At 40.3% G+C, this 17,158-nt stretch overlaps 1 protein-coding gene across 2 annotated transcripts; it reads right to left on the bottom strand.

The window, feature by feature from the left end:
* Positions 1-3,083: 3,083 nt before the first annotated feature.
* Positions 3,084-16,340, bottom strand: mpp2a (MAGUK p55 scaffold protein 2a). 2 transcript variants are annotated; one of them, XM_071474799.1, is made up of 14 exons: positions 16,230-16,340; positions 13,630-13,678; positions 12,731-12,831; positions 12,417-12,572; positions 11,977-12,147; positions 11,117-11,224; positions 10,249-10,368; positions 9,909-10,040; positions 9,626-9,728; positions 8,121-8,189; positions 7,844-8,005; positions 7,272-7,474; positions 4,879-5,007; positions 3,084-4,787 (listed from the first exon to the last, which is right to left on the bottom strand). In XM_071474799.1, exons 2-14 carry the CDS (start codon positions 13,658-13,660, stop codon positions 4,611-4,613), a joined length of 1,662 nt encoding a protein of 553 aa, XP_071330900.1. In that variant the 5' UTR covers positions 13,661-13,678; positions 16,230-16,340; the 3' UTR covers positions 3,084-4,610. The 2 variants fall into 2 exon arrangements, with proteins under 2 accessions (XP_071330900.1, XP_071330901.1); XM_071474800.1 differs by having other exon boundaries at positions 16,078-16,318.
* Between the last annotated feature and the right edge of the window lie 818 nt (positions 16,341-17,158).

The raw sequence follows: 17,158 nt of genomic DNA, 5'->3' as shown, positions 1-17,158 counted from the left end.
TTTTTAAAATTTTGAAGCCCATCTCTTTGGTCCCTTTACAGGCCAGTGCTGCATTGCCTGGAATCCCACAATGCCATGCAAAGCAATTCACTTGGCTTTCATTGAAAATGAAACTTCATGTACCACCACATTCACTGAGTCTTCTCTGTCAAACTGCGTAGGCAGGGTGAAAAGAGAGCGTGCCTTTTCCTCTCCAGAAGGTGCACCAAGTAGGGCTCTCTTCCTCCCTCAGTTACCAAATCAACATTATTACAATTCATCTTCTTGTGAGCTGGAATATATAATATCTTAACCATGTACCAATCAAATAGAAAAAGAAAAATTAGGTCTAAACTGACTGTATATCAAACCTGTTCAGCTGGTTACATGTACAACAATGTGTTACAGAAATAAAACACAAATATCCCCGATTATTTAAATCAAATCAATAATTTATTCAGTATAGACAGAAGCATCAACAATATCTGATTCTACAATCATCAGTTCTACAACAAAATTACAAGGTTCAAGCTCGATTCTCTGTCCACTTTTAGAGTAATGTGCCTGTAGGGATTTTGTACTCTGGGGAAAGGCTGCTAATATTGTAAAGATTTTTTTATTATTGATCACTGTGTTTCATTTCAAAATCAGACACATGAAACTACTGTCAACTGCATTTATAGTGTGACTGATAGGACTAAGGTTTACTTGAAATGCAGACTAGTAATTTTAATAGGGCCACTTCACAGATTTAACACATACAGATCCGTTTACTCCTCATTGAAGTAGCTACTTCTCAGTCTGTAAAAACAGTTGTGTAATGTAACTTTTGCTCAGTGGGAATCTTTCTGAAGTAAAGTGATGTAAAATAGAGGGTGGATACCTGACATGAGCCTGACGGGACCCGACAGGTTGGGATGGGTTTGTACAAAAATGTGGAAGTTTTGTCCATGTTCGGTCATGTCAGCATTTTGACCGTCATTTATCACACGAGAGATAAAGGTAATTAGGCAAGCTGTGACCATGGTAACAACATCTACGTGACATGGTAACACATACTCAGCGCTTCAGCTCACACTAACTGTGTCGCGCTCAGGTCAGTGTTGGGTTCGGGTCGGGCTCAGTTACTACTCTCTAGGACTCAGGTCAGGTTCAGATAAAAATATGCAACCTGAGATGCACTCTAATGTAAAAATATCCCAAATCATGTGATTAAATTGGGCTGGGAGGCAGCATGTATGACAGCATTACTAACAAGGGGAGTGAAGTTTGAAAGACATGGGCAGGAGAGTTTGATGGAGAGTTGCATAATGGGAAATATAGGATTCAGGGTTTTTGGTGCTTGACCAATACTAGCTGCTAAAAGGCAGGACAGTTCTTTTCTTAATTTGTCTGTTGTACATCCCCAAACATTATGGAAAGACAATAGTAAATCACTGGAGGAATGAAACCCTTCAATAGCACATATTTAGTACATACACAATACACATATGTACAGTAATCCTATACTCCGTGTCACTTCCTGTTTCATTTATTCAGATATGTTTTTTTTTTTTTAAACTGAGCCAAATAACTTCAGTTACGGGTTCACTTAGATTAAGTAAAGATACAGTGACACAATTTTTGTTTTATTGCATTCATGAAATTTCATAGAAAAAGGACACAGTGAGGTTTTGTAATGTCCTGGAGCGAGCGATGAACAATTCAGAGATCCAAATATAGCTGCCAGACAAAAATCAGCTTAAGCCACTTGTAAAAATTGGAGCAAAAACTGAGCATGTCTCCTAATAGACAACTGGCTGAGTGTCAGCCATTTGTCAGTACTTGTATTTAGATCAACACCAACTTTTGCCACTTATCGCTAAACAAATAATTGTACATCAAAAGTATTCATTAGCTGCCACAATAAAAGGTCTGAGTACAAACAAGCTGCTCAAGGAGCTTTCTGCAGTTGGCACCATGGACAGTGTCACATGTACAGTGGCCTGTGAGTGCACTAATCAACACTAAAAAAGCAAAATCCAAAAAAAAAAAAAAAAAGATGACACAAATTGAAACTGCTTCAGTTGTTGTGTTGTTCTCAAAGGCCACCGTATACACGTTTTTACTAACATTCTTAAAGTTATCACTAAAGTGTCACATACTGTAAATACTAGGCAAGAATCTCATACCTACTATATCAGTATCTATTATATCACTGTGTATCTAGATGCTATCTACAAACTGTGTACAACTGAGTTAATAAATACAAAAAAGTGGTTTTAATTTAAATTATACATACTACAAAATAAAAAGTGCAAATTAGGAATAATATGTGTTGAACAGAATTACCTCTTCTTATGAAATGCAGTTGCAATAAAACCAAACTTCTGCACAATGATTTCATTGTGCATGTATGACGAGGGGTTTCAAACTATGTACTAGTTTGTCTCTCAACCATACTGGGGATCTTTGTACAATATCTTGGTGTGTTCATGACAAGGGTCTGACTGGGAACTGATCTAACTGATTTTGTGTTTATATTCTTAGCTTGTAAGTTGCTACATAATGTCAGCCTCAACTAGTCAACGTTGAATAGGAAGTTTTGTTTCTGCGTGTGGTTGTTTGATTGCCTAATGATGACCAACAGAGCGACTGACGCTGTGACTGGCTGAATGCTCCAGCACCAACAGCAAACAACAACAACAACATGTGGAATGGTGATGACAAAGTGAGGGTATAACAACAGATCTGCTAAGACTTGTGGGAAAAGAAAAACACGCCAAGCGTCAAGTATGTAGACGTTTTCAGATATTTTAGTTGTTAAGTTTGTATTAACATGTTGTCAAAATGTTATTGTTGTTATTGTTGGCATCTGTTGTAGCAACACTCCACACACAATGCCCACTAAGGCTAACGTTAGCTTGTTTAGGCTAACACAGGGACAGCTCGTACTTGAACTGGGTGCTCACAACATTAGCAGGCTACAGTCATCACTATCACCATTGGTCACCTGGTAACACACCTTGTTAGTCAATTTAAACTGCTGCTTACTGTTTTTTGCCGTGTATCAAATTTGGCTTCGAGAATCATGGAATGTCATTAATGCTGGTTTCAACTACAAATTTTTTTTTTTTTTTTTTTTTACCTAATTTCTGGTATTGTGACAGTACTGCCAACATCCATTGAAACCCCAAGATGGTTATAGGTGTGTCGTACTCTTACTTTATCTACTGTGATGTCAAGTGATGTCAATTTAATATTCATTCATGTGTGTATTGTAGGGACTGCAAGTGTGTAACTATATTAAATAAAAAACAAGACAAGAAAGGCAACCTGCTCTCTCAACACTGACAGAAAAGAAGGACTGTGAGGTTTGCTCATCATCATTGGCACTCAATCACACTTAATTTGTAAAGTATAACACAATCTAATACAACTAATTTGATCTGAGGAAATCTATGGCCTCATACAGCGACAGAAGTGAAGCTAGTACTGTTAGTCAAATAATCAATCATATTTTTTTTTATGTATTAATGACAATAATAGAAATGGCTTTTTAATTTCAAATCATTGTAAACTGAATACCTTTGTGTTTTTAAACCATCAGACCAACAAATAAGTTGTTGGAAGAAATCTGTTTGTTATTTTCATCATTTTATAGGTTAAATGTTTCATCAAAGTAAAGTAAAGTAAATTTTACCACCCTTCATAGCTTATAGATTAAAGGTAACCATCTGCAGTGTTCACTTTCAGGACATGTAAACAATGACAGTCTGCTGATGAGCATCAGTAATGGCACAAATGATTTAGAAACATACAAAAATCTTTGCTCTAAAATCCATGCACAAAGAGGGCCACACTTGCGTACACACATAGACACACACACATCCTTGATATGTCCAGTGAATTTCTGACATTCAGGACTTTCATCTGCTTTCTTTCATCCTTTTCATCACTTTCATCATTCATCTGCTCCACATCTTGTTTTTTCTAATACTTCATTCCTGTCCTGAATAATATAATCCTGCGTAATAATGGATGTCTTTACAAACTTTCAAGAAAATATTCCGTATGCTATCCGGCAAAAGTCTGTATTCAGAAACTGAGCCTTAAAATGAGCCATCAGGACTTCTGGAACTTTGTGGTGTCACAACTAAGCAGTCACCACCCTCAGTCATGCCTCAAGTCCCACCTGGACCCACCATCCAACCATGCTGGATTTGGTTTCTTTGAGTGTTTACCTGAAATCTGCTAAATTTTTATTGGACCAGTCAGAAAACAGTCAGCCAATCAGAGGAGAGGATCAGAGACTCTCCTCTGATTGGCTCAGACCTGTTGTTACTAGAGCTCCAGAGAGAAACCTGAGAGAGGAGATGTAAAACTATACTGAGATGGTTTTTGGTTGTTAAAACCACAAATATATCTTCTGATGGAGATCAACACTTCAAATGAAACACTGGAAAAGTGTAAAATAAGGAAAAAGTTTCTGAGGCTAAGCTAATGCTAACGGGTAGATTTAAACTCAGTAGAAATGTATGAAAAATCTATTCATCAACATCCATTATTTACAAAGCAGTATATTTTCAGCGTCTTTGTTGTCTTTCTTGTTCCTTACATTCCTTTCCTCCTCTGTCCTCCCCGGCATCTTTCTAGAACACCCAGGTGACAGGGACCCACTGAGGGTTTTTGGAAACTGTTTCCAGGGCTGCTTTGACAGTGCGGTAGGTCTCATCCAGGTTGTCGTTAATGATGCTGAGATCGAAGTAGTGACCGTAGGCTGCCTGGATTTTGGCACTCTCGTCGCATGTCCTGTGCAGTTCTTCATCCTGGGACGGAAAAACCAAAAAATCTTTCTACACTGCTTTCTGAGCTGAAAATGTTTTCTCTTCATGTGCATGAGCATACAGTGTTTCTTACCGTCAGTGTCTTGGTAACCACCCCTGCATCTACAGCAGATTGGTTCATTGCTTTGAGCACCTCGAAGTCTGGAGACTGGAGGAACACCACATAGGGCAGGAACTCAGAGGTCCTCAGCACTTTGAGAGACTAGAAAGCAACAAGAAGACACCAAGCTGTTAAAGCTCTAAGGTTTCTTTGAGGACTTTAACAGCTCGGTTTAGGTTTAGGTACACTGACTGGCTGGGGATTCCTGAGTGGCAGTGAATGACTTACTTTGTACTATAAATAAGAGTTCATACATATAAGATGCCCTTGAGCAAGGCACATGACACCAAACTCACTGAATGGAGCTACTCAGAGCACATCGGGGACTGACTGCAGTGCATAAAATCCTGCAGATACAGGTCAGGTGCTTCAGTTAATGTTCACATTAAACATAAGACTGGGGAAAAAAATGTGATCTCAGTGACGTTGACCGTGACACAACAGCTTAATCAGAATGGTTTGAAAAACAAAAGACACCCAGTGAGCAGAAGCTCTGTGGGTGGAAACGCCTTGTTGATGTGGTCTGAGTAGAACTGCCAGACCAGTTTGAGCTGACAGAAAAGCTACAGTAACTCAGATAACCACTCTTGTGGTAAGCAAAAAAGTATCTCAGAATGCATAACACATCGAACCTTGAGGCAGATAGGCTACAACACACTGAGTTCCAATCATGTCAGCCAAGAACAGAAATATAAGGCTTCAGTGGGCACAGGCTCACCAACACTGGACAGCTGGAGACTGGAAAACATAGTCTGGATTTATGAATCTGGATTTCTGCAGAGTCAGCAGATGGTAGGGTCAGAATTTGTGATCAACAGCCTGAACCGTGGAACCAACCTGCCTTGTGTCAACAGTTCAGGGTGGTGTATTGGTGTTTTCTTGACTCACTTTGGGCCTTAATACCAATGAGTCATGGTTTGAATGCCACAGCCTGAGTAGTCGTGGATCATGTGCAACCATTTATGGCCACGGTTCACCATATTATAATTGCTACGTCCAGCAGGATAATGCTCCATGTCACAAAGCAGAAATTGCCTCAAACTAGTTTCATGAACATGACAAGGAGTTCAGAGTTCAACTTCAGAGACCTCCCCAGTCTCCAGACCTGGATCCAGTACACCACCTTAGGGATGTGGCAGCATGAATGTGCCGCTGACAAATCTGCAGAGATGATGTGATGCAGTCATGTGAACATGGAGCTTGCTGAATCCATGGAATGAAGAATTGAGGCTATTTGAGGGCAAAGAGAGAAACTACCCGGTGTTTGTGTGGTGTTCCTAATAAAGTGAGTGCAGGTTCAGTTTGGCTAATTTTGGTTAATTTTTGATTAATTTCAATGCATTCATTCTTGTCCTTGTTTTGTCTTTGTTTAGCATCTTAGTGTATCATTTCCACACATCTATCATATTCTTTTTCTCATTTCTAAGTCTGACTTATCAATTTGTCAATTTAACAGTTAGAGCAAACAAAGCTAAAACTGGCAGAAACCTAAACCAAATGCAGGGAAAATGACACAGGCACCTCGATAAAAATGTACAAACCGTGATAATCATTCAAAATATTTATATTTACTATATCCTAAAGTTCGAGCTTGGAAAAAAAACATATAAAAAGTAATTCTACACACAATTACAGAAGAAATGGAAAGAAACTTATGAGTCAAGTGATTTTAACCCAACTAACTTGAGGGCTTTTTTAATTAAGGAGGACTGATCAAAATCATTTTCAGCTTTATAGTTGAATTCTGTGACTCCACTAAAGTATCTTTGCATGATTCGCAGTTTAAAAAATCCTCATTTATCTCAAACTGTCTGTCTCAGTGAAGCCTCTGACTGTAACAGGTGATATTAGCTCAGGCAACCTTAAAAGCTTGCTTTCTTCTGATTGGCCGAACCTCCAGAAGCCTCTGGAGGGGCATCACCAAGTTCTGGTGAGCATCACTTCATCCTCTTACTAAACTGTAAAGCTAAGTTACTAGAACCTAAAACTAAGTAACAGAACAGAATTGACTGGAAATAAGAACTCCTCCAATCCATCTGGAGATAAGATGTTTGAGCCTGAATATGAGAGTGTTCAGCATGAAGACCCCCAGCAACAAAGATTACAGCAGAATGTCTCTGTTTGGTAAATATTACGCCCATTACTTGCTGTAAACACCACATTTTTCGATGTATGCCGACTGAAGTTGAAAATATCCAAAAGTTGTAATACCCCAAACAGAATTTTCATTTAATGTATATTTAGTTACAGACAGATTCATCCACCCACATATTACTACCATGTTCTACTTACTGAATTATAAACTATGAACAACTTTGTCTCGATTCTATAACTTAGTGTGTTTGTGCCATTGTGTGTGTGCGTACCTGAGGGTTGGCATCCAGGATGCAGACACGTCCTGCCTCAACCACCTCATGGATTGAGTCGATCTTGATCCCGTAGAGATTGCTGTCGTACTCTCCATGTTCAAGATAGCGCCCGTTCTTGATATCAGTCTCCATCTTGCTGCGGCTGGTGAAGGCGTACATCCGACTTTCCCGTTCCCCCTTTTTGGGCTTTCTGGAAGTATCTGGACAGACACAAAAAGTCTCAAAGGACTTTCAGACCCAAAAGAAAAATCCCTGTGGTATGCATTTTACATTTCCTATTTACTACAGACTGTAAAACTGTCTGAACAGTAAAAAAAAAGAAAGAAAATAAGAAAAGAAAATAATATCACAGTTCTGTTCATGCTGTTTGATCAATGTAATCTCAAAAAAACAAAAAAAACCCTTAACCAACCAAGCAAAAACATCCCACTAAAGGTAACTGATGAAACCATGATTAATAAACTAATAAATAAATAAATACATTTAATTAAAAATAAAATAAAATAAAATAAGATAATTAATCAAACCATGATTGTAGAAACAGACAGCTTTAACATCAGATTTCATACATGGGATGGTGGTGCCAAAGAGCTGAGGATCCATCAGTAGAAGCTTGGTCTTCAGTCTCCGCCTCCCCACACCCTGTGCACCAATTAAAATTAGAGTTTTCCTCTTGAAAGGCGGGACCTTCGCCACCTCCTCATACAGCAATATCTCATGTCTGTCAAACTCTGGGGGAGGAAGAAAGACAGGACGGATGAAAGGAAAGAAAGAGGGAAGAACAGCAAAAAAATGATATAACTTCTGTACAAATAAAATAAAGTTTTACAGAACTGGTTTTGTCACCTGCGTTTTTGGTGGTCACATACATCATTTTCTTCTTCTTCTTCCCTCCAACACCAGTACAAAGATTTCCTGTCACATAAAAGCAGTTTAGTTCCATTAGTTGCTGCAGATCAGTCGAGTCATGCTGACACTAGCTGGTTGACATCAGCAGCTTCATTCATACTTATCACTTACTGGCTCTTGATGTACTGTTAATGTATATTTGTGTATGGGGCATTAGTACTCCCTGGGGAATCTTGAGCCCACCAGGACCCGCACACCCCCTCAGCCTCCAGACCTCACCATTTGATCTAATTTCTAACCCATTGCCATACACCACAAGCCTGCAAGACGCTCTGCAAGCTACAGGAAGGGATTGTCTGCTGTGGTCGTCCCTGCAGTGGGTGAAGTGAGCGTGTGGGTTAAACAATAGGTCTCTTGTCCTGAGTTCAAATAAGAAAGGAAACGAGCCTGCTGCATCGATAGCTGTCTGGCTGTCTCAGATTGGTCTGAGTCTGCCTTTAATTTCCTCTTTGCTTTGACTTGTACTCTTAAACATTTACATCATTTCAGACTTAAATGAACACTCGCATTTGATCCTTAGATTGATCACTCACACCTAATAAAGGCCTTTTCATCCGCTTATGAACGTACTCATTTAGTTTTACCAAGTATGACGGATGCTTTTGTTTTTTTGTTTTTTTTTTTTTGCTTTATGGTGATTTGAACAATGTAAGTTGTTGATTTTGGTAATAGACACTTAATGCTACACTAAAGACATTTTTCATTTAAAAAAAAAAATTATATAAACAAAAATAATTCTTTGACTACATTTTCAATAAGCATTCCCGCTATCTTGAAATTATTCTAGACATTTATATAATTTTAACAGCTGATTTAGCTTTTAATCTATTTATGATTGAGCTTTGACGTATTTATGTTGGTAATTCCTCAGTGATTTCTGATTGCTCATATTTTCATATTTTGCATATTGAGTGACTATCGCTCAACACTGATTTGAATTGAAGCATTAATAGATTCTCGCTATGATTAGGTTTGGATTGTTTAATCTTCCTTTGGTTGATTATTTCGTCGACTGATTAATTAGTTGTAGTTGACTGGTAATTTTGGCTCCAATGGTAATCAAATTATACATGTGCTAACATTTTTGTTATCAAGTAAAATCCTTGCTTATTCCCGAAATTGGTTGTTTTTCATTTTCATATTATTAGCGAGATGAATAAAAAAAAAACATGTCAAGTTTAGTCTGTAGTTTCTTCAGACATCTTGTTTTACAGAGCACAAACTACAGTGTCAGAGCAGGATTATTTGGGTGATGGAAGTTAGATTTGTCTATAACTCTTGGGATTAATAAAGTTCTTCTTTTTATTGGTATTTGGGCTATCAGCTACAAATGTACATGTGTATTTGCAGACCTGGCCTTCACCACCAGAGGGCAGTGTAACACAGACTGATAGGACTTATTGATCTTTTCTTTGTTTTCATCATTTATTATTTCCTATTACCTGCTGGCGCCAGTTCCATGTCTCTCTTGACAAAAGCTTTTCTCTTCTCCTCCAGCATCTGACTGGGTATCAGCCCCGTGTTCCCACCCTCCACATGACGGGCCTGTACAGCACACACACACACACACACACACACACACAGAATGTGTCGAATTGACACTAAACAACAACACTTACTAGGGTTTTAATCTTAACCTGAATTTGTGCAGCTGTCTGTCGTCTATGTAATCAGCCAGGCAAAACAACATACAGTGATGTGCACATGCTTATTTCTGTACTCTACCTGCCACCAGTTGACATCATCCTGGTTGACTATCTGCAGAATGTCCCCCGTCTCAAACCTTAAGCCCGCCTCCTTACAGGGAATTAGGTTGTCATTGGCGGGATCGTAGTCGTAGTGACACTTGAAGAACACCTGTAGAAACACAGTTGGGGTCTTTATCTCATTGCAGATGATGCATCTGAGATTGTATGCTTTTTCTTCAGTAAAATTTCTGGCCATTTGTATTTTGTGTAAACACATGAAACACAAAACAAGCAAAAACAATCCAGCAATCAGCAGAACTTATGATTTGGAGTATGACCATGTGAGTGTGTTCTGTGTTTGGTGTGTTATGTGGCACCTGTCTTGGGGGTATGGCTTCATGGTAGCTGGGCAGTATCTTCAGAACCACACTTCCACTGGCCGCCTGCAGCTCCTCCTGCAGCACCCTGGCGTCCTGGCCCACTTCTCGCCCATTCACCTGCAAGCAGAGTGGACAAAAGGAAGTTTCTATACTGACATAAAAATAGCTACATATTAATGGAAAATGACAGGTTACCTAGGTTTAGGTGCAAGTGCATGTATGGTATAGGACCAGCTGCCTCTAAGCTGTTAATGAGGGAAAGGATTACTGGACTGTCTTCACAGAGTTTGGTATAGATCACACTTCAATTACATGAAAGGAATAGTTTGATAATTTTTGCACTCATTTACGTACTTGCCAAAAGTTAAATGTCTTTCTGCTAAATATGAAGCCAGAGCCAGCAGATAGTTAGCTCAGCGGACTGAAAACATGGGGAAACAGCTAACGTGGGGCCATCTGCAGATAGAAAATATCTGTCTACCAATGTGTAAAAATGACAGTTACGCAACTTTGCGCTCATCTATTTTCTTGGCAGGCACAATGACTCCCAGGTGTTTTTGGTTGTTGCCTGGGAACCTCACACCGATGAGAGAGGAAGTTTCAAGATAGCACGTATTAATTAAGGAACTGTAGAGGTGCTGGTGGTTGGTTTTTGTCATCTCAAACCATTTCCAGTCTTTATGCTAAGCTATGCTAACCATCTGCTGACTGTTGCTTTATATTTATCACACAGACATGATGTCTTCTCATCCAACTCTTGGTAAGGAAGACAGAACTGTTTCCCAACTAGGATTTCAAGGTCCTAGTGACCCAACCATAAACTAAAAGAATTGAAGGGGTCAGTAAAGGCCATGGGCTAACTTACCTCTTTGATGATATCTCCGACGTGTAGCAGCCCTTGCTGGTCTATCATACCACCGTGGAGGATTCGGGCTATCACCAGCTCACCACCTTCCACCTTGAACGTCACCCCCTGAAACACAATTAATGTATGTTATCAGTTATATTTTATGTGTTTTATTTGAAGTGTTGATATCCATAAGAAGATATATTTGTGGTTTTAAGAACCAAAAACCATCTCAGTGTAGTTTTACATCTCTCTCAGGCTTCTCTCTGGAGCTCTAGTAACAACAGGTCACGCAGCCAATCAGAAGAGAGGCTGACTGACTGGATTTGCTGAATGTTTTCTGAGTGATTGAATAAAAATATAGCAGATTTCAGGTAAAACCAATATAGCAGATTTCAGGTAAAAACTGAAAGGTTGGACGAAGGGTCATGGGTGGGGCTTGGGGCTGAGAGTTGTGACAGCTTTGTTGTGACATCACAAAGTTACAGAAGTCCTGATGTCTCATTTTAAGGCTCAGTTTCTGAATACAGGCTGGGTGCATTTCTCTGTGGACTGAGGCGTTGATACTTTCATAGTATTAATATAGAACCTAGACCTGCTTTATGATCAAAAAACAAATGGACATGTACCTTTATATAATATGGGACCTTTAACTGTTTCTGTGAATAATGATAATAAAACCTGCATCTACAGCACTAACCAACAGCAGCTCAGGAATGAGGAAGTGGGACCCAGTTTTTTTTTTTATTACAGTTTCAATATTTCACTGCATCTCTGAATCACTGGTTAAGTAGGGAGTACTTGGAGCAGAATCAGTCCAAACTAACACTGAATTAACAAGGCTCTGTCAACTGGTTATGCTTTGTGTTGTTACCTACCAGATGCTCTCCTGCCACTTTGCGTATGCCCACCATGCGGATTGCGTCAGGTGGTGGGTGCTGGTTGTGTGTGTGCCCTTCTTCCGGTTCATGATCCACAAAATCGCACGGGCTTGGGGGTGGGCTATCACACGCCTGGGATGCCACTGAATCATGAGTTTCCAGCAGAGACTGAAAAAAACAATCACAGACTCAAAACATCAAAATGTATGTCACACTACTCTACTTGCCTTTTTTAACAAAATGTGTGAAGACAAAAGAATTTCATTGTTCTGTATCCAAAAGTATATGAAACCCCCTTTACTGTCAGATTCATAGAGGCTACAAAGTCAAAGTCTTGACTGGATAAAAAAATTAAAGATATTTTGACGTCTTACTATATTTGTCATTGATGTAATACATTGTGATGTTCTGCACATTGACGTGTGTGTGTTCCACACCTGGAAATGAGGCTGTGTGAGAATGCGGGAAAGCTCAGCTGCAGTGCCAGAGCGGTGTGTGAAGGGGTCCAGATCTCTGAGGATCTCCTGCAGGAGCTCCACGTTGTTCTCCCTCACCGGTGAGGGACGTGGCTCCTTCAGGCTCTCCTCTTGCTCCTAACACACACACACACACAATTTATATACGACAACAACAACAGACACAACAGCATGATGGAGATGTGTCTTTACAAGTATGTGCAAACAAGCCTGCACACACAAGTATTTAACTGTGTGTGTGTGTGTGTGTGGTTGTGTGTGTGCATGAACCACACCAGAGGGCTCTCCATGATGCCTTTGAGGTAGATGAGGTCCAGGTCATTGGCCGTCGTGGAGCTGGTCGTGCTGTCGCTCATCATGTCCAAGACCTGGGGCACTGTGACACAAACACACACACACAGACACACACAGAGGAGGGTCAGGGGGACAATAGAAGAAAACAAGGAACAATAAAAGAAACGACAAAGGAGACAGAGGCCTTCTGGCTGCGACTGCAGGGCTGCTGTAAAATGCATTTTCATGTCCTAGTCTGGAGTATAGACACAGACATACTGGAAGACTGTTGTCACTGGACTCAGCTGATTTTAAAAATTAAGATGATTTGACTCAGCTTGTGTTGGATCCTGAAACTATTTATCATTCCTCCCTTCTGTTAGACGACATTACATGCATTACCTTTACATTTATCCACCCCCTTAAACAGTAGTCATAGCAGGGCTGCACAATATGCAAAAAAAAAATCTTTGACAATATTTTGGCAGAACATTTTTAAATCATGATGATGTGATTTTTGTTGGGCTTGTACCAAACAAGTATGTTCCCCTTACATCTGGAGAATATGATGTGTAGGCCGGGGCATCTCTCTAGCACCACAACACTTATGGTGCTTAAAACGGACAACGATGTTATGACACAATTGACCTGTATCAAAACAACTGTAGCGATTTTTTTTGCAGCTTCTGCAATTTGGATATTGCACTTGGCCATATTGTAATTTGGATTACATTTCACTTCATTGTGCAGCCCCAATTCATAGTATGGTGTTTGTATGTAAGTCAGGCATACTTGTAGTCTTGTACCCTTTTTAAAGGGAAACAGTGAAATGAATAAAGAAAGCATAGTGAACAGTCATATGGGGGTAGGAGCTAATGAGGAGGAAGGTGTCTGGTCTCACCAGGCTCTGTCCTGGTGGAGGCCACAGGCATGGTAGGGCCTCAGTCAATCTGAGAGAGAGAGAGAGAGAGAGAGAGAGAGAGAGAGAGAGAGAGAGAGAGAGATAATGAAAATGGCTGAATGGCTGAAGTTGAAGGCTGTGGTTGCACAAAAAAATACCCAACATGGAAGGAAACACCAGAGGGTCGTTGAAGGAAGTTAAACGGATAGTTCAGCATTTTTGTAAATACGCTTATTTGCTTTCTTGCCAAGAGTTTACAGCAACTTGGCACACACACACACACACACACACACACCAGCGAAAGAGGGGCAGAGGCTCCAGAAACTGCTCTGGATTTGAGCATCCATACCACTGAGTAAAGAGTGGAAGAGAGAGAGAAGTAGGGGGCGGTGCATGTGGGCGTAACTAATCTATACATCACCATGACAACAGCCACAATGCAATGGCAATTTGGAGAGAGAGAAGAACAAAGAGGAGGTACACACCCCCTTTAACTATAAACACAATCCCTTCTACTTCTGCAGCTATAACTGTCTCAGTGTGGTGTTATAACAAAGATGCTGCTACAACTCATGGCTGCCATGGAAACCTACCATCATTCAGTTTTGCCTTCACACACACAGACGCACACACACACACACACAGATTTCTGTTAATGCTAGAGTACGCATTACACAACATCTCGCACATGAGCAGGAAAGAGTGGAAGAGAAGATGACGTATTTATCTTTTACACAGATTTTATATCATCAGTTGACGGCACATTTGCTGGTACACACAACAATCCAGTTGCAGACAGATGTGAAAAAACATTTCTCTTCAGGATGAAGGTGACTGGAACGTTTTGAAAGCGATGTAGCCTGAAACAGGACGGCTGGAGGAAGCTGGACTAAAAATTATAGGCAGCTCAAATTGAATCTTACAAATCATTATCAATATGAACTTGAGCTTTATTTAGTTTATAGATGAAAATTATACCCGTCAGTGCTTTCTGGGGACCTTAAACACATCTTTGGCCTTCCTATACCACAAGTTCTTGTGACCAGACACTGATAAATTTGTGATGAGCTAAAATTGGTCAAAAAATTGAATCTCATCAGTGACAGTCGACTAAATTAAATTGATTTTATTCGCCATTAAATTCTGCAGATTTAGATTTCTGCATGAAATGTATTAATGTTAATGTTGTCAATGGAGGAAGTGACACTAATAATAGCTGCTTTATGTACTTTTGAGTATATGAATCTCTACAGTGCAACATATTTTACAAACTGATCAGAACGGCTCAGAACTGATGTTTTATATGTAAAGCAAATACATGACTGGCCGTAAAGAGAAGAAAATGACCCTATGTGTTCATACAATGCTCTGCTCACAGCTAATGAGGACCCTCATAAATAAACACATAAACAATACACTGTTGATATAAATGACATGCTACAGAACAGTGGGAGAAAAATAGACGACAGAAAAAAAGCTGCTGTGCTCCATCTGCTCCATCTGCTCCCCTCTTCCTCCTCGCCTCACCTCTCCTCCTCACATAGTTTCCTCCTCCATCCTCGTCTCTCCCTTTTTTATACTTCTGTCTTTCTCCCATGTTGCCCCATCCTCTCTCTCTCTCTCTATGCTTTCCCTTGCTCGCAGCCCCTCCACCCCCCAAATGTTACCTCCCTCCCCTGCTCTGAAATTCTCCCCTCCTCATCACCCATACCCCACACCCACCCACGCATCCCTCCCATCACTGCCCCACCTCTCCACATCTCCCACCGTTATCCATCTGCTCTGCTGCGCCACTATGTAAAGACACAGCCAGGTGCACACACACACACACACACACACACACACATACACACAAACAAACACACACAGTTACATATCTAAAAACTGTTCATGCAACAAAACAATGTGGTTTTAACTGTGTTGTTGCCCTACATGTAATGAACCTATTAGGTGTAAATGATTTATGAATTAAGTGTAGGTATAATGGGTGGAGTGTGTGTTTATGTATGAGGGGGTGGGGCTGAGGGGTGTCAAGTGCGTAGACACGTTTTTTTCTTTTTTTTTGTTTTACGTCACCTGAACCCAATCAGCTGTGTTTGTGAGTGTGTTTCATAACACTCTTTCTTTAATGCTAACTTTTGTATCATTATCACAAGAGTGTATCCCTCATTTAACACACACACACACACACACACACACACACACACACACACACACACAGCATGGTGCGCAGGGGTTAGTCTCGGGGGTCATATATAACAAAGCATGCACACACACATACACACACACACACACACACACACACACACACACACACACACACACACAAAGGCGGCCCGACAAAGAGCTAGCTAAACAGCATAATATCATAAATACTGCTACTGCAGCGCTACAACGGCCACACAAATATTAAAATACACACATTCACACACGCACGCAGACGCGCACCTTTGTCAGCGCAGCTCCAGTCCACCTGCTCTCTACAGTAAAGAGCCTCAGTGGGGGGAGAAAAGGAACAAGATGCTCAACAGCAACTGTCACAGATGTGGACCGTTTACAAAGACGCCATTTTTACACAGAAGAAGAACCCGGTCACCCACCTCACGACACAGTAACTCGAGCTTCCCGCTGCCTCGCCGCCGGACCGTGCGCTTATTGTTGTCGTCTGGTTTCTTGAAGCCGTCAGCGGCGACGGGAGCGTCAAGTGAAGCAGGAAAATGCACATCACTTCCGGGAAGATTTCTGAATAAAATCCTTTCAGCAGATACGTGTAGTTTTAAAGCTAAATTATTATTGTTACACTGATATAAAATGGGTCAAACCAACCTATGAAGCCTTAACTGTACTGTATACAGTACGGAGTAGAGGTTCGTCCATAAAATGAAAAAAATCAAATTAAAATTTGAAGGCTAATTTGACACATTTCCGGTGAAAGTCTACATATTCCTTAGCAATTGACAATTACCGATGCTGCACATTAGGACCATAGAATTGTATGGTACACGTATTAAAGGGCCGGTGCGTTGTTTTCTCCGTATTTATTCTGCCCAAGGAGGAGCTGTTTACTCAGCACTGTGAGAAAATAACCCAGGAGCTGCCATGGTGATTTCATCAGGGCTTTAGACTACACTTCTATAGAAGTTTGAAAGACGTGGACATTAACCAGGGAGGGTTTATTTAATTAAATGCATTATGTGTACTTTCATCATCATGTACAGCTCAACATAGAAATAATTCAAACAATTATCTTACTTAAAAACTGAAACAATGCTATTTTTGCTTTGGTATGGAGAAGAGGCCTCACCCCTCTTGGAAACTAGTATTCTGCATTGAATAGCACTATGTGTTATGTATCAGTTGATTTAAAACCTCCCCTGCAAGGAGGGAAGGCCATAGTTTAGATGAGCCCCACCTCCCAGTCTGTCAACAGCTATTGTGATAAGATGGAAAAAACAGTTTTATTATTTAAGAAAAAATACAATTATATACTTTTTGGGGTGCACATCATGATACTGACATAAAAACTGTG

Source organism: Trachinotus anak, unplaced genomic scaffold (genome assembly GCF_046630095.1).
Source record: "Trachinotus anak isolate AG129_WGS33_773 ecotype Australia unplaced genomic scaffold, CSIRO_AGI_Tana_v1 ptg000003l, whole genome shotgun sequence".
Lineage (NCBI taxonomy): Eukaryota > Metazoa > Chordata > Actinopteri > Carangiformes > Carangidae > Trachinotus > Trachinotus anak.
The sequence above is the reverse complement of the archived record's forward strand: the minus strand, read 5'-3'. Positions and strand labels throughout refer to the sequence as shown.